Genomic DNA, 15,544 nt, shown 5'->3' on the forward strand with positions numbered 1-15,544 from the left:
ACTATAAAAAAATTTAGTAAAATATTTACAACACAATATTAAAAGAAAAAAACTAAAACACTTACATTAAAAAAAATGTAACTAAAATCGATGCAAAAGCAGCGATTTACATCAAAATGTAAAAAAGAATTTTTTTTAACTTAAATCGTTGCATCAGTAGCGATTTTACTGTTTTGCTTAGAAAATTTTTTGATATACCCTTTTGAAATTTTTGTCAATTTTTTTTGCTCTTTAGACTCCGAACTCAGACTAGTTGTGTCAATGAAGGATGTATAAAAATTGAAATATAGTAGCAAAATGTATGACGGAATGAATAAAATTTTTCATCATTAATTATAGATTTGAGGCCGTTTGAGTTCCGAAATTAAAAATTTTGAATAAAAAACAACAATTTTCCACCCATAAATTATATGAGACGAATTTGTCGTGAACTTAGATAAGAAGGATCTAGAGTTTAAAAATAAAGAAATGACGAAATAATTTTTTTTAAAAGATGAATTTTCAATATTAGGTGTAAATATTGGTAATGGGGGATTAATAATATCACATTTAAATTTTTTGACTTTAATTTGTATTAAATGTCATTATTTTAATGATGTTCTCCTTCAAATATCATTATTTGTAAGATATCTTGTTCTAAATATCATTATTTTGAGAGAAAAGGCATAAAGTCACCATTGAAGTTGTTTCGAATTTTCATAAAGACACCTTAACTTTGCGACTATCCTATTATCCCACCAAACAATTTTGAACAGATGTTATTATACCATTTTTCAATCAGCCCCAATTTTTAACAAGCAAGTGAGTTCACACCCTAATCATTACATGACACGTGTTAATTAAAATTACAATTTTTTTTCATTTAAAATTTTTCCTTTATCTTTTTCTTTCTTTATTTTTCTCTCTCTTACTTTTAAATTTTCATTTTGATTTATCTTAAATTTCATTTAATCTTCCACCCTCCACTTTCATCCCTTCATTTTCTTTTTTTTTTCTTCACCTCCCAACCCCCCATATCAAATTGAAACTCATTTTCATTTTTTTCTTTTCTTTTTTGTTCTTCTTCTCCATTCAAATTTTTATAAAATTCATACTATTATTTAGACTTTATTGAATTATTAATAACAAAATTAATTATTTTTTTAAGAGATTTAAAATTTTGATGGTATCATCAACTACTCATTTCATATACATTCAAAATTAGAAATGATAATTTTAAAACTAAAGAGAGTAAAACTAATAGCAATTAAAAAAAGAAGAAGGTGAAGTTATGATAAAAATGACATTGAAAATAAGAAGTTTCAATGGATGGAGATGAAAATCAATTTCGAAAAGAAAGAAGAAAGAATGAGAAAAATAAAAAGGAAAAAAAGTTAAAATAATAAAAAAAATAAGAAAATATATTTTATAACAAAATACTTATAAAAATAAAATTATATTAGTTATTTTAGGGTGTTCACTCTCTTTGAGAGAGTGCACACCACTCTTTTGATGAACGAAAAATGATGCAATTATATCTATTCAAAATTGTTTAGTGGGGTAATAGGACGATTGTAAAGTTAAGGTGTCTTTTTAAAAATTCGGGACAACTTCAGTGGTGACTTTATGTCTTTTCTCTTATTTTGATGACATTTACGTTGTTTTTATGAAGTTTTGCTATAAATATTGAGAATTTTTTTATTTTTTGATATTTATTTCAAAAGTGTCTAAATGAAAAGGATCAATTGATTTTGAGATATCAAATAGTTAGGTAAGAAAATAGAAAAAGAGAGAAAAAAAATTTCATTTATACCATTTGATGTATGAAGCTTTATAATTTTAATTATTTCAAATGATAAGCTTTCATTATAAATAAGTGCTATTTTTAAGCCATTTGATAAACTTTCCTTATTAAGAAGTGCTTTATTTTTAAAGTTCAAATTGAAGCTCAGACATTTAGCTAATAATATAGCATTTCATAAATGGCCTAAATTAAAACAAGATCCTAAAATTCACAAAAGGCTGAACAAACTCAAGTAGAAAGAATCAATTTTGGGAAATTTCTTATTTGTATTTCATGAAAACTGAATGTATTTATTCGAAATTAACAATTTCGACACAATATATATATAGAAAAAGTCACCCATGCATCTATTTTAAGGGTTACTATCACACTTTTTATATCTACTCATTTCGATATTGCGATTCGTTTGAACTTGAAAATGTGTATGTTTGCCTCACAGAACTAACTCATGTCATTAATAAGGTCTTAATAAACGTCCATGAAACATTTCGACCAAAAATAAGGCGAGATCACGTATCATAAAAAATTAAAATCGTATAAACTTGAAAATGCGCCTGTTTACCCCTCGGACCAACTCACAGATACTTCCAATTTGTGTTGTTCCTTCTGGTTATTGTTGGCCATTGGCCAACTCATCCAATTGTAACATTTCTAAGGCTATAAATTTTATTCAATGAACTGTTTTTTATTTTTTATTCTTACAAATCAAACTAATATCTAGTGAGAAATAATTTCCTTATTAGAACAAATATATTATGATGTAAAAATATAAATTTATGATTCATAATTTTATAGTTTTTTATTTACTTTAAAGGACAAAAATTAAAAACTGACGTGAGGGCGTTGGGCCGTCAGTGTTATTTGGCCCACTGGGCCATGAGACGCAATTTACAGGCTTTAATTGTGTTCATTCTTAGGGCAAACATTTTTGTTTTATTGAGCAAAATACTTGTGGATAAAACAAAAATTGTACTATTATTGCCTAATAATTATTTATGACTTAAATATAATTCAGAAAAATGTGATCTCATTTTAATTTGTAAAGTTTTTAAATTAAATTATTTAATTTGATGTAAATAACATGTCACGTAATTTTCTCGAAATTAGTAAGATTGCGTACTAGATCAGCTAGTCTTACATTTTTAAATATTTGATATCTGAATTTTACTAAAATTAATTTTGATGGAGACATAAATTTGTCAAAAAAAATTCATATTAGTGAATTTTCGACGGTGAGGTTTGGAATCTCATAATTATTAGTGAGGTTTGAAAGGGTGGTGTGCATGTCGATTTATCCTAGCTTATGAAGGTGGATATTCAACTCAAGTAACACCATATATACAACAATTACAGTAGCGAAAAAGTCATGTTGAAACAATGATTGAAGTAAATTAGGAAATAACATATAATACTAATATCGAAGAATAAATTAATAAGAGAAGTGCTTGTGTCACATATCTTGTGATCTTTTTTTTGTGCCATATTGTTTACATTAATATTCAGTACTTAACCATCAATCAACTTCCATCACCCACTCTCTTAATGTAGGACCAATCTAGGAGGAAACAACATGCACCAAATTTGGTTAAATCAGATCTTGAAGTTAATGTTGGACTTAAGTAATATTATGGTATTAATTATTAAGCGATTTAAAAACTTATCTAGGTTTTTATACATCTTTGATATGGACCGTAGAATAATATTCACTGCTGAATTTAGTTGGATTAAATTTTTTTTTTATTTTTTTTTCTTTGACAATCATATGATATTTGAGTTAATTTACGTAAACCTCAACTAATTTCATAGAATTTCTCCCATTTCCTATCAACAACATGTACTATTCACCGAAAATCATCAAAGACTTCTTTTCATAACTTTAAAGTGTTTTATTCTAAAATCTAAACTTCCATATGCTTTATTCAACTTAGCTATTGGATGTGAGAAAAGTTTTATACAAAAAAAAAAAATCTATGATAACCATGGATATTTTTTTGTTTCTGATTTATTTCATATCAATATTAAAGTTCGATTAATCTAAATTCATGTTACAATAAGACTCATTAAAGTGAGAAGTGCACCTTATAAGAATTAATTTTTCTATACTCAGAATTCAAACTCGAGAAAGATCTTATTCATCTTATCACATAATAATAAAAATCATACTGAGAGACACTTAAGGAATATAACTAAAATTAAGAATTTCGAACAGCTTGCTTAGGAAAGGAAAAAAAAAACACAATAAGAGCATGTTTGAACGAATTTATAAGCCAAAAATCATAAGTAAAGATTTCTAACATATAACTCACAACTTATTTGTTACTGACATAAAATAAGCGTTTAAAAATATTTTTAATCTTCTTTCAAACGCTACAAAAATAATTTAAAACATTTAAAATAAATCAATCTAAACAAACTCTTTTTCTTTCAAATAACTACTCCTTCATGTAAATAATAAATGTGATTTTCTAGGAAATGTGATGCGTTTTGTCCAGAACTCCCACATCATTACACAGAATGTAGAACAAGGAATCTGTTGGGTACTATAAAATTTCAGACATGCCACATTTCAAAAGCATACCTTTCTCGGCCTTTTGGCTAAGATCAAGTGTAGTATCTGTTCTTATCAGTTTAATATCTGATATGTGAGTCATCGATTCACACGATATTAACTCAATTTTTTAAGGGGGAGAGTCTGTCAAGGTAGCTTGCTATCTNTTTTCTAATTAGGGATGAACATCGACTGATAAAGGAGAACGTTGTTGACTAATCTTAGGCTCCCTCCTAACATAGATTTCAAGTATTGTTGACTTGCTTTGATCTATATAGTAATTTGGAACCCTTAAAAAGTCGGTCAACGATTCGTCATTATATATAATTCACTCTCCAAAATTTACTTGTCTTTGTGATAAAAATGAAGTAGGGTATTTTTCGGCTATAATCAAATTATAATCGTACTGTTTATACCCATTCATTTATAAATTGATAAAATAAATTTATGATATCGGACATTTATTGGATATTTAGCATTGTGTTTGTGNAAGATCAAGTGTAGTATCTGTTCTTATCAGTTTAATATCTGATATGTGAGTCATCGATTCACACGATATTAACTCAATTTTTTAAGGGGGAGAGTCTGTCAAGGTAGCTTGCTATCTAGGCTCTCAAGCGTCGCCCATGCGTTGCACTATTGCACGGGCCTGGCGCACCCCACAAATTCAGTCCAGAAATTTTAGTTATTGCGACCCGTAAAAGCTCAAATTGCTTTTGATTTAATCTTTAATCTTAATCTTCAATCTTGATATTTTCCTCTATATATTCAAAGATCATGTCTTTAATAAGGTTCAAATGTCACGTATAAAATCCTAATTATAAAGTAAGTCATAAAACCTGAATTTGTGAATGAAATGTGACAAATTCTTGTGTCACATATTATACATTGTGTTATCAATTTATTTTTTTCATTCGTTTTCGGTACTTAGCCATCAATCAATTAGAGTTGGGAACCAAAATAAGCCATAAAAATATAAAAGTAACTTTAGGTGTAGAAGATATTTTTTTTAGATTGAAATGAACAAATATAGAAGACTTTATGTTGTAGGTGCTATCGACTATGTATAAACGTCCTTAAATAGATTTTTCAGAATAAAATAATAAAAATACATAATGGACTATTTTTTCCGTTTTAATGACATATCAAATCAATATAATTTATATGACAATACTGAAAAAGCTTCTTCAAGACGTGAAAAATATTCTTCTTATAAAGTGTAGTTCCACTTTATAAAGTGGAATAAAAAGTTTCACTTTATAAAATGGAATAAAAAGTTCCACTTTATAAAGTGGAAGAAAAAACTCCACTTTATAAAGTGTAAGAAAAAGTTTCGTTATATATTAAAAATAAACGTTATGAAACTAACGGAAAACGTTTAAATTATTGGATATAGTGGAACTTTTTCTTCCACTAAGCTTATTTTAGTTACTTACTAAAATAATGGCTTATTTTGGTTACTTTTATATTTTTGTGGCTTATTTTGGTTCTGTAGGACCAATATAGGAGGAAACATCATGAACCAAATTTGGTTAAATCAGATCTAAGGAACATCTGCATTAAAGCTCAATTAATCCAAATTCATACTACGCAAGACACATTAAGGGAGAAGTACACCCCATAAGAATTAATTTTTCTTTACTCTAGGTTCAAAGTCGAGATAGCGGAACCATAACCTTTTATGATAATAAATACACCATATCAGGAGACACTCTAAGAAATGCAATTAAAATTCAGAATGTTGAACAACTTGCCCGAGAGATGGAAAAGAATATAATAAGAGCCTATTTGATGGGGCTTATAAGCCAATAGTCGTAAGAATTTCTTACCAATGAGTGTCAGCTTAAAATAAGTCAAGCTACGTATTCCTACGTTGAGACTTGTTTTGGGAAACCATTTAAGATTATACCAAGCAGGTATCTGAATGATATATGAGCATAGTTTTGGGAACTTGAAGCCAAATAAAATCTTGATGCGAAATTTAAAAAGTGTTACAAAGTATCACTTGTTTTGGGACTTTGGTATCTGTTGTATATTACAATCTTTATATCTACATATTCCTGCATTGAGATTTGTTTGAAATTGAAAACGTCTCTGTTTGTCCCTCGGGATCAATTCACGCCATTAATTAAGTCGAGATCATGTATCACCAAAAATGCATGAATTATAGTACGCGAAAACGGTAAATTTGATTTTTCTCGCATTAAGGATCATTTGAACTTGAAAATGCATCTGCTTGTCCTCGGGACAAACTCATGCCATAAATAAGATTATAACAAATGTCCATGAATATATATATAAATATATTTACTCCAAACGGTATAAAAATACTTGAAACATCTATAATAAGTCAATCTAAATAATAGGCGCTACATATGTTTTTCTTTCAAATAATAAGTACACGTGAAAAAATGCAGTGAGTTTGTCCAAGACTCCCACATCATTACACAGAGTGTATTACAAGGAATTTGTAGGCTACTATAAAATTCCAAACTGGCCACAATTCAAAGCATACCTTTCTCGGCCTTTTGGCTAAGATCAAGTGTAGTATCTGTTCTTATCAGTTTAATATCTGATATGTGAATCATTGATTCACACGATATTAACTCAATTTTTTAAGGGGGAGAGTCCGTCAAGGTAGCTTGCTATCTAGGCTCTCAAGTGTCGTCCATGCGTTGCACTATTGCACGGGCCTGGCGCACCCCACCAAATCAATCGTAAAGTTTAGCTATTGCTGCCCCAAATTGCTCATCTACTTAATTTTATGTCTTGATATTGTACTGTAAATAGTGAGTTCATGTAATATCTGTTTGAGTTCTTGTACAATTTGTCATATTCAAAGTTCTATTGGATCTAAAATGGTAAAACAACAATTTGAGTTATAGTCAATTTCTTTCGGACCAAAGAGGGTTAAAACATTAATTTGAGTTTTGATACATCTAAATAGATAACGTATCTAAATCTCTACAATTAAGGATGGAACTAAAATCTCCTCAGATATGTAAATTCAGTAATCACAATGCGCCCTTTGTCTATGAAAAGTTCATTTATTTCTACTCCTAAAAAAGATAATATTTTCGCACTTCAAAATTTTGCAGATATAATGTCTATGATGTGCAGATGCTATGCTTGGCAAGGTCATTTACCCTGTAAGAGGGTCCAATTACAACGGAACAATGTTTGGGGGATAATAATAGGTAGATTCAGAATTTGAAGTTTGTGAGTTCTTATAATAACTTGTTATTCGACTATAGGGACTAGGACATCTATAGGTTTAACGACTGATGGCAACTAATGAGATCAACTTTAAAGACCAATGGTCTTAAATATGCAATGTATGCTTTTTACCCTTTTCAACAGTCTCACAAATCACAATTAGTGAAGTTTGGAAGGATAACACGTACATAACCTTAGTCCTATTTTACGAAGGTAAATAGTGTTATAAACCCAACAAATAGATTGTTATCAATAAATGTTCGACTCAAGTAATACATAGGACAAATAGGTGAAAGCAATTATAATTTACAATAACAAAAAAAATCATATTGAAAACAATGAAAAAGAAAACAGTAACAATAAATAATATGATATACAAGGTAAAGGAAATAATATGTAAACAGTAAAAGTATAAACTCATAAGAGTGATAACAACAAACTAGAAAAGAAACTAGATAATTTAATTATCTACTAATCTTTTACCTTAATCTTCAAACCTCTGTATTTTCTTATATATTTAAGATCATGTCTTTAATAAGCTTCAAAGTGTTTCATGTCATATCTAATCCTAATACTTAGCCATCAATCAATTTCCAGCACTCTCTCTCTCTGTGTTGGACCAATATAGGAGTAAACAACATGCACCAGATTTGGTTAAATCAGATCTAGGAGTTAGTGTTGGACTTAAGCAATGTTATGGTATTAATTAATTGTTAATTAATTGTTAAACGATTCAAAAACTTAGCAAGGTTTTGGTACATCATTTATATGGGTCATAGAGTATAACATCCATTTTCGAGTTTAGTTGGGACTCTTTATCATAATTTTTTTCTTTTGATAATTATGATGAATGTGTCAGTTTACGCACACTTCAACTAATTTCATAAAATTTCTACTATCTGTTTACCAAGAATTAGTCAAAGGCTCTTCGTCTTGACTTTAAAGTGTTTTATTCTAAAATCTTTACTTCTCTTATGCTTAATTCAACTTAACTATAGGGAAGTGGGAAAAGTTCATGCAAAAAAAAACAAAAAAAACAAACTATGATAACCATGGATATTTTCTGTTTCTCATTCGATTTTGCATCTATATTAAAGTTCAATTAATCCAAATTCATGATATGTAACACACATTAAAGGAAGAAGTATACCTCATAAGAATTAATTTTTCTTTACTCAAGGTTCAAACTCAAGATCATAGAATATATTTTATCCATCTCACCATAACCTTTTGTGATAACAGACATTATTATAAGCCAATAGTCATAGTAACGATTTCTTACCGATGAGTTTCAGCTTATTTTTGTCAAGCTTAAAATAAGTCGAGCTAAACTTGTTCTAAGCATGTTCCTATTTCAAATAACTAAAATAAATATACTTTTCTAGTATATGTGGTTTGTTTGTTTAGGACTCCCACATCATCACACAGAGTGTATAACAAGGAATCTGTTGGGTACTATAAAATTTCAGACAGGCCACAATTCAAAGCATACCTTTCTCGGCCTTTTGGCTAAGATCAAGTGTAGTATCTGTTCTTATCAGTTTAATATCTGATATGTGAGTCATTGATTCACACGATATTAACTCAATTTTTTAAGGGGGAGAATCCGTTAAGATAGCTTGCTATCTGGGTTCTCAAGTGTCGTCCATGCGTTGCACTACTGCACGGGCCTGGTGCACCCCACCAAATCAGTCGTAACGTTTTGCTATTACAGTCCAGTAAAGGCACAAATTGCTTATGTAAAATTAAAGAATAAACTTGTAAAAGAGTGATAACAACAAACTTGGAAGAAAACTTCAATTATCTTTAATCTTAGTTTTCAATTTGATTAATTTTCAAAGTTAAATTAGATAACAAAGTTAAATTAGATAACTTTAATTCGATATTTTAAATAAAAAAATTATATATTAAAAAATTATATGAAAAATACTATAAACTGCAAATTTTTGCATATCAATATATGATGAAAAAAACACAATTTAAAATTTTAGTCGAAGTTCTTACAGTTTGACTTTAAAAATAGAAATCATGACAAACGATAGTGGACGAAAGCAATGGCAGAGCCAGAAAGTTTAATGAGGAAATTCAAAATTTGATATGTAAACATACGAACTAATATAGTGGGAGGGGATTCGACATCTATTATACATACCTAATAAATAATTTTAATAAGATATAATAGTAATATTTTTCCGCAAAATATTTAAGATCATGTATTTAATAAGCTTCAAGTGCTTCAGGTCACATCTAATCCCAATGATAAAGTAAGTCACAAAAACCGAATTTGTGACAGATACTCGTGTCACATATTATACATTGTGTGATATTTTCTTGTGGTTTATTAACTTTTTTTTTTTTCATTCGTTTTTCAGTACTTAGCCATCAATCAATTTCCAGCACTCACTCTCTGTATAGGACCAATATTGGAGGAAACAACATGCACCAAATTTGGTTAAATCAGATTTAGGAGCTAGTGTTGGACTTGGGCAATGTTATGGTATTAAACCATTCAATAACTTTTCTAGGTTTTGCTACTTTATTTATATGCGCGGGGTAGGGTAACATTCATTTTCGAATTTAGTTGGAACACTTTATCATGATTCTTTTTCTTTGATAATCATGATGTTTGTGTTAGTTTACGCACACTTCGACTAATTTCATGAAATTTCTACTATCTCCCACGAGCAACATGTAGTGTTCACCAAGAATTAAACAAAGACTCTTTCTCATTACCTTAAGGTGTTTTATTCTAAAATTTTAACTTCTCTTAATGCTTTATTCAACTCAACTACAGGAAAGTGGAAAAAGTTTATGCAAAAAAAAAATCTATGATAACCATGGATATTTTTTGTTTCTCAATTTCGATTAATCCAAATTCATGTTACACAAGACACATTAAAGGGAGAAGTACACCTTATAAGAATTAATTTTTCTATACTCACGAATTAAACTCAAGACCAAATATTTTATTCATCTCAACATAACCTTTAGTGATAATAGACACCATATCAAGAGAAACTCTAAGAAACGTAATTAAAATTCAGAATGTTGAACAGCTTGCTCGAGAGGGTGAAAAGAACACCATATCTGAATGGGCTTATAAGCCAATAGTCATAAGTAAGGATTTCTAACAGATGACTTTTTAGCAAATTTTTATTACTTTGGCATACGTAAGTTCTTAAAACTATTTTGATGTACAAACACTTGAAATAAACGGTTCTAAACCCTGTTTCTATTTCAAATATACTACATTCAAAAAAGAAATTTACTTTTCTAGTATTTGTGGTGCGTTTGTCCAAGACTCCCACATCATTACACAGAGTGTATAACAAGGAATTTGTAGGCTACTATAAAATTCCAAACTGGCCACAATTCAAAGCATACCTTTCTCGGCCTTTTGGCTAAGATCAAGTGTAGTATCTGTTCTTATCAGTTTAATATCTGATATGTGAGTCATCGATTCACATGATATTAACTCAATTTTTTAAGGGGGAGAATCCGTTAAGGTAGCTTGCTACCTGGGCTCTCAAGTGTCGCCCATGCGTTGCACTATTGCACAGGCCTGGCGTGCCCCACCAAATCAGTTCAGAAATTCTAGCTTTCGAGGCCCAATGTGGTCCAAAGTTGTGCTTAGGTCTGGCCATCTCACCAAATTATCCTTTAGAATAATATATATGCTTGGCAAGGTCAATAGAGATATCCAACATTTTAAGTTTATGAATTTAAGTTAAACTGTCCATTATCTCTGCTGAGAGTATGAGAAACCACTTAAGATAATATACCAAGCAGGTATCAGAATAAATGTGCAGCGAGAAGGTAGTAGAAGTATATGAGCATAGTTTTGAGAAAACTTGAAGCCAACAATACATGTTAAAGTATCAACAGTTTTGAGACTTTGGCATCTGTTTTCATAGTACAGAAAGATAATCCAAGTTGAATGAGAGACCATTTGAGAATTGATCTCTCCAGCATGGCAGTAGCAAAGAGGAATTTATAGCAATAACAATCTTGAATCACATCATCAAACTATCAAGAGGAGAGCCATATCCTATCCTACAAACAAATTGTGACTTGCTGTAGAAAACACTTTTATGGACCGACTCCGATCAAATAGCAAGAATGCAAACTATCCCTAATAACTCAACAAGGCCCAAAAGTGCAAGGCAACCATTGTATCAGATTCTAATTTCGATTGTATAATCAAATATTGCTTGATAAACTACTGTATAATGCATATGCAGTTTGCACTCTTTTGTTAAATCAAAAGGACAGTACATTCAAATAGTAGAAAACTGAAACCTCCACAAATTGCACATACCATCATCATGTGCTCGTTGTTCTAAACTCCAAAAAAGCTGGAGATCATCGTATTTAGAAGCTTCAAAAAGCACCATAACATTACACAATCACACGTCCAATCGCTACTATTGAATCTGCAAAAGAAAGAAGCAACAAACAAGAGCAGCCTCTCAATCACAGAAAACGTCTGCTTCATGCAAAGTTCTGCCGTTCCAAATTCATTCACATTTTGTTTTCCCTTTGATGCAACATAAATGGGAAAGTCAAAACTACAGGTTACTTTCAACGAATTTTACAAAGTTCACTGTAGAAACAATGCTTCAACATTCACACAAATGGAACAACACTTCAAATAATAGATCAAATCCTGGTTGTCATTATCTTTGGGTACAGATGAAAGTTAATACATAGATTACATGGAAAGAAAGAAATCAATTCCCCTTTTTTACCAGCAAAGTATCGTACAATTTATAGTGGTTATCTGCAAAGATAACACAAATATCTTAAAAAGAAAAGTTTGCATATGTCATAATATCCACAGAATGCACAACTTAAAAACATCACATTAATAAAAAGTTGCTTAGAAACATATCAAATCGACCCCATACTGAGAAAAAGACTTCAAATTTGACAGAAGTAGCTCGAGTGACAACGGTGAACACATGAAGTAATTTAATCATCTTTCAGTGGAAAACATCTATTCGTAGCGATAGATGCAAAAACACACAACACAAGTAGTATCAAATTTCAATCAAGCATCGATGCATTTGAAGCCCCTGCAAACACACAACCAAACTATGAACAAAATGGTGCAGACTATTAAATCCAATGACAAGACAACCCAAACTTGTTTCTTCCAAACTTTCTTAGCTTTTTGATGCCCTCCTTCTCCATGAATCAATCCATTCTTTTGCATAGTAACTGAAAAATCTCTGCTCAATCTGATCCCATCATCCGAAACATCAACTCTCTTCTCACACATCTCATCATTCCTCTTCTTAAACTGACCGAAAAGCCTCTTCTTTTTTAGCTTCAAACTACTCGCAGCATCAGCAAGCAATGGCATTGACCCAATTTTCTTCCCTTTAACAGAATCCAAACTCGTGCTTCGTCCATGATCCAGCTCACTCCTCGGGGAATTAGAACCCTCATCCACACCAAAATTTGAATCCAACAGCTGATGAAAAACAGGATTCAACTCTCCCTGAAAACAATGCGAATTCAATTTATCCAAACGCTTCTTCCCAGAAGATCTCTCAATTACTCCACGAAACGCCTCTTCAACCCCTTTGAGAAACGCAAGACCATCTGATTTGTCAATTTTTTCATCGAATATGGCGAAAAACACATATGGGTTTTCAATCAGGAACGTGTATGTCCTGTTTCGGATAGTATGAGAGAAGAAGGCATGCAAAGGAGGAGTCTTTTCAAGGCATTTCAAAGCTAGGGATCCAAGATCGGCATCTTTTGAATTGATCTCAGCAAGGATAGTTGTTCCTTTGGCAACACAAGAGTAGTAAACCAAATTCGGATCTGCAATCATCGTTTAAATCATCCAAATGAAACAAACATCCAAATCTCAACCAGATTTGAAAGATTCATCAATCAGAAATCTGATTGAAGAAAATGTAATGAAATCTGTAACCAAAAAAAATATGAAAAAGATAGAAAATCAAAGATAGAGATTTGATTGGAAGATTCTTGATGAAGGAGAGAGTTAGGGTTTGGGAGAAAAGGAAAAAACAGGGATTGTTCTCTCGGCCATGGAGAGAGAGAGATGGAGAGAGAACAATCTGTAATCAAACTTTTATTTATTCCACAAATAAGGGATTAGATTTATTCAGAAAAAAAAAAGAGATGGAATTACACTAAAATCTTTTTAAAAAATATCTTTTGGTAGTTTTTTATTTCAATTTGTATTTTTACTCCCAAAACTAATTGCTACCCAACATTATTACTCCCTTCGTTTAAAAAAAAAGAACTCTTTTTTAATTCAATTTCAAAAATTATTACTTCTTTTGAGTGCTTCAAGCAATTTACTGTATAAGAGTATAACCTATTAAGTGGTGCGCATATAATTTATCGTATTGCATCTAATGCGATTATTTGCGTTGGTTCTGATCCCATCTTCTCTGAAAAATCCGAAAGCTCTTCTTTGTGGCGATAATACAAAAATATCAAGTTGGCGCAGTCGTCTTTAACTTTATTTTGATACTTATGGGCCTCTTGAATTCTCTTGTTCCCTATTTCTTTATAGAATTTGTGGAATATGGCTTTTATTATTTGTTTTCTTTATTATTGATAGAAATTCTCTTGTTAAGACCCTATGAATCAATTAAAACCTCAGATTCATACTAGAACCACGTAATAAAATTGAGAGAATACATACCATCTTATTGTAATTGTGTTCGACGATTTATTATAATTATGTTCGATGATTGTGATTGTAGCCGATGAAACTTGTATATATTGATACAACAAATTTAAGTGAAAGCATATATCGAATTCAAACATAAAATTTTGAGTTAAAAGACAAAAAATTGTCATAATTCATGTTGGTGTAAACCAAAATGTTCATTGAGCAAATAAAATTAATTGGGATGATGTTTTTAATATTTTAATCAAATTGAGTCAAATATAACATAACTTCGTATTATTTTTTGTTGACTTTCTATCCGTTTGAGTCGATTAGCAATTTTTAAAAATTTCTTAAGAAAAAAAATTATATGTTTCCTTAACTATATTCTTTGTATTCCATTTTATAATATGCGCAAGAAATTAATTTTTTTATTAAATAGAGAAATTGTTTGATTACTTAAAAATTATACTTATAGATATTTTATTAATCTATCAAGCAGTCAATCACGTATTTGTATAAAAAGTTGAAAATTGCAACATATGCTAGTTTTATTATAATTTTAAATATCTAAATTTTTTGAACTTAAGAATTAAATTGATAATTAATCTAAAATTCCTAAAAGAATAAGTCAAATTAAATTCTGTATATATAATAAAAAAAAATTGAACTAGATTTGTAGGGCTGTACCCGTTAGGGAAGCCCTTTCAAAAATTCTCGACGGCCAAGGCAGAACCGAGGCCGAAGAGGGGGTTTGGAAATAGTTTTCAACCAGCAATAGACGCGCCTCGGTAGAACCTCACTAGCTGCGTCATTGCCCCAAGCGCAAAGATAGTTTTGTTCCAATCACCCTCCTCCCAATTTTATAATCATCCTCTACTTCCTTCTCTATCGCTTCTGTCGATGTGGGACAAAAGCAACCGACACCAACAGACAATTCTATATTATATATAATTTTTTTAGAGTTTCACTTGGCCTCCCCATGTGTCCACTTACGTCTCACTAACCTTCTATTGGGATTGGGATTTGTATGGCTCTTTTACTTTTACAATTTTATATTGTTTCTTTATGATGAGCAAAAAGTACAAAGATAAATGGGTCACTGGGGTACTTCACCATAATCATACAACTCACCCCTCCGTAAAATCAATAATTTTTTTATTTTTTTTTGTGTTTTCACTCCATATAAAAATTAATTTAATTCACTCGATATAAGCTTTTTTATGTCATTATATTAGCGCTTAAAAATCAAATTCTATTCGCTGATTAACATAGGAAAATAGTGGCCCTTTGAAGTGGCCATGAGTCATTATTCCCAAAACCTAACACTTACTTTTTTTTT

At 30.4% G+C, this 15,544-nt stretch overlaps 1 protein-coding gene, 1 long non-coding RNA gene, 5 other non-coding genes and 1 pseudogene across 7 annotated transcripts; 6 read left to right on the forward strand and 2 right to left on the reverse strand.

The window, feature by feature from the left end:
- Window positions 1-4,357: 4,357 nt before the first annotated feature.
- On the forward strand, window positions 4,358-4,543 carry LOC114076601 (annotated as a pseudogene).
- Window positions 4,362-4,997, forward strand: LOC114076356. Its single transcript, XR_003577197.1, has 2 exons — window positions 4,362-4,483; window positions 4,925-4,997. It is a non-coding gene; the product is annotated as an uncharacterized LOC114076356 (long non-coding RNA).
- On the forward strand, window positions 4,800-4,994 carry LOC114076600. The gene has a single exon (XR_003577660.1). It is a non-coding gene; the product is annotated as a U2 spliceosomal RNA (small nuclear RNA).
- Window positions 4,998-6,842: 1,845 nt separating the features above from the next.
- Window positions 6,843-7,038, forward strand: LOC114076598. Its single transcript, XR_003577658.1, has one exon. It is a non-coding gene; the product is annotated as a U2 spliceosomal RNA (small nuclear RNA).
- A 1,997-nt stretch (window positions 7,039-9,035) lies between these two features.
- LOC114076597 lies at window positions 9,036-9,231 on the forward strand. The gene has a single exon (XR_003577657.1). It is a non-coding gene; the product is annotated as a U2 spliceosomal RNA (small nuclear RNA).
- Window positions 9,232-10,927: 1,696 nt separating this feature from the next.
- Window positions 10,928-11,123, forward strand: LOC114076599. Its single transcript, XR_003577659.1, has one exon. It is a non-coding gene; the product is annotated as a U2 spliceosomal RNA (small nuclear RNA).
- Window positions 11,124-12,193: 1,070 nt separating this feature from the next.
- LOC107015238 (phytolongin Phyl2.1) lies at window positions 12,194-13,668 on the reverse strand. The gene has a single exon (XM_015215442.2). It carries the CDS (start codon window positions 13,387-13,389, stop codon window positions 12,598-12,600), a length of 792 nt encoding a protein of 263 aa, XP_015070928.1. The 5' UTR covers window positions 13,390-13,668; the 3' UTR covers window positions 12,194-12,597.
- Window positions 13,669-14,884: 1,216 nt separating this feature from the next.
- On the reverse strand, window positions 14,885-15,035 carry LOC114076604. Its single transcript, XR_003577662.1, has one exon. It is a non-coding gene; the product is annotated as a U4 spliceosomal RNA (small nuclear RNA).
- Between the last annotated feature and the right edge of the window lie 509 nt (window positions 15,036-15,544).

This window comes from Solanum pennellii, chromosome 3 (assembly GCF_001406875.1).
Source record: "Solanum pennellii chromosome 3, SPENNV200".
NCBI lineage: Eukaryota > Viridiplantae > Streptophyta > Magnoliopsida > Solanales > Solanaceae > Solanum > Solanum pennellii.

What these genes read in the sequence shown, in the direction of transcription:
- LOC107015238 (XM_015215442.2), bottom strand. Translation starts at nt 13,389, where the DNA reads ATGATTGCAGATCCGAATTTGGTTTACTACTCTTGTGTTGCCAAAGGA.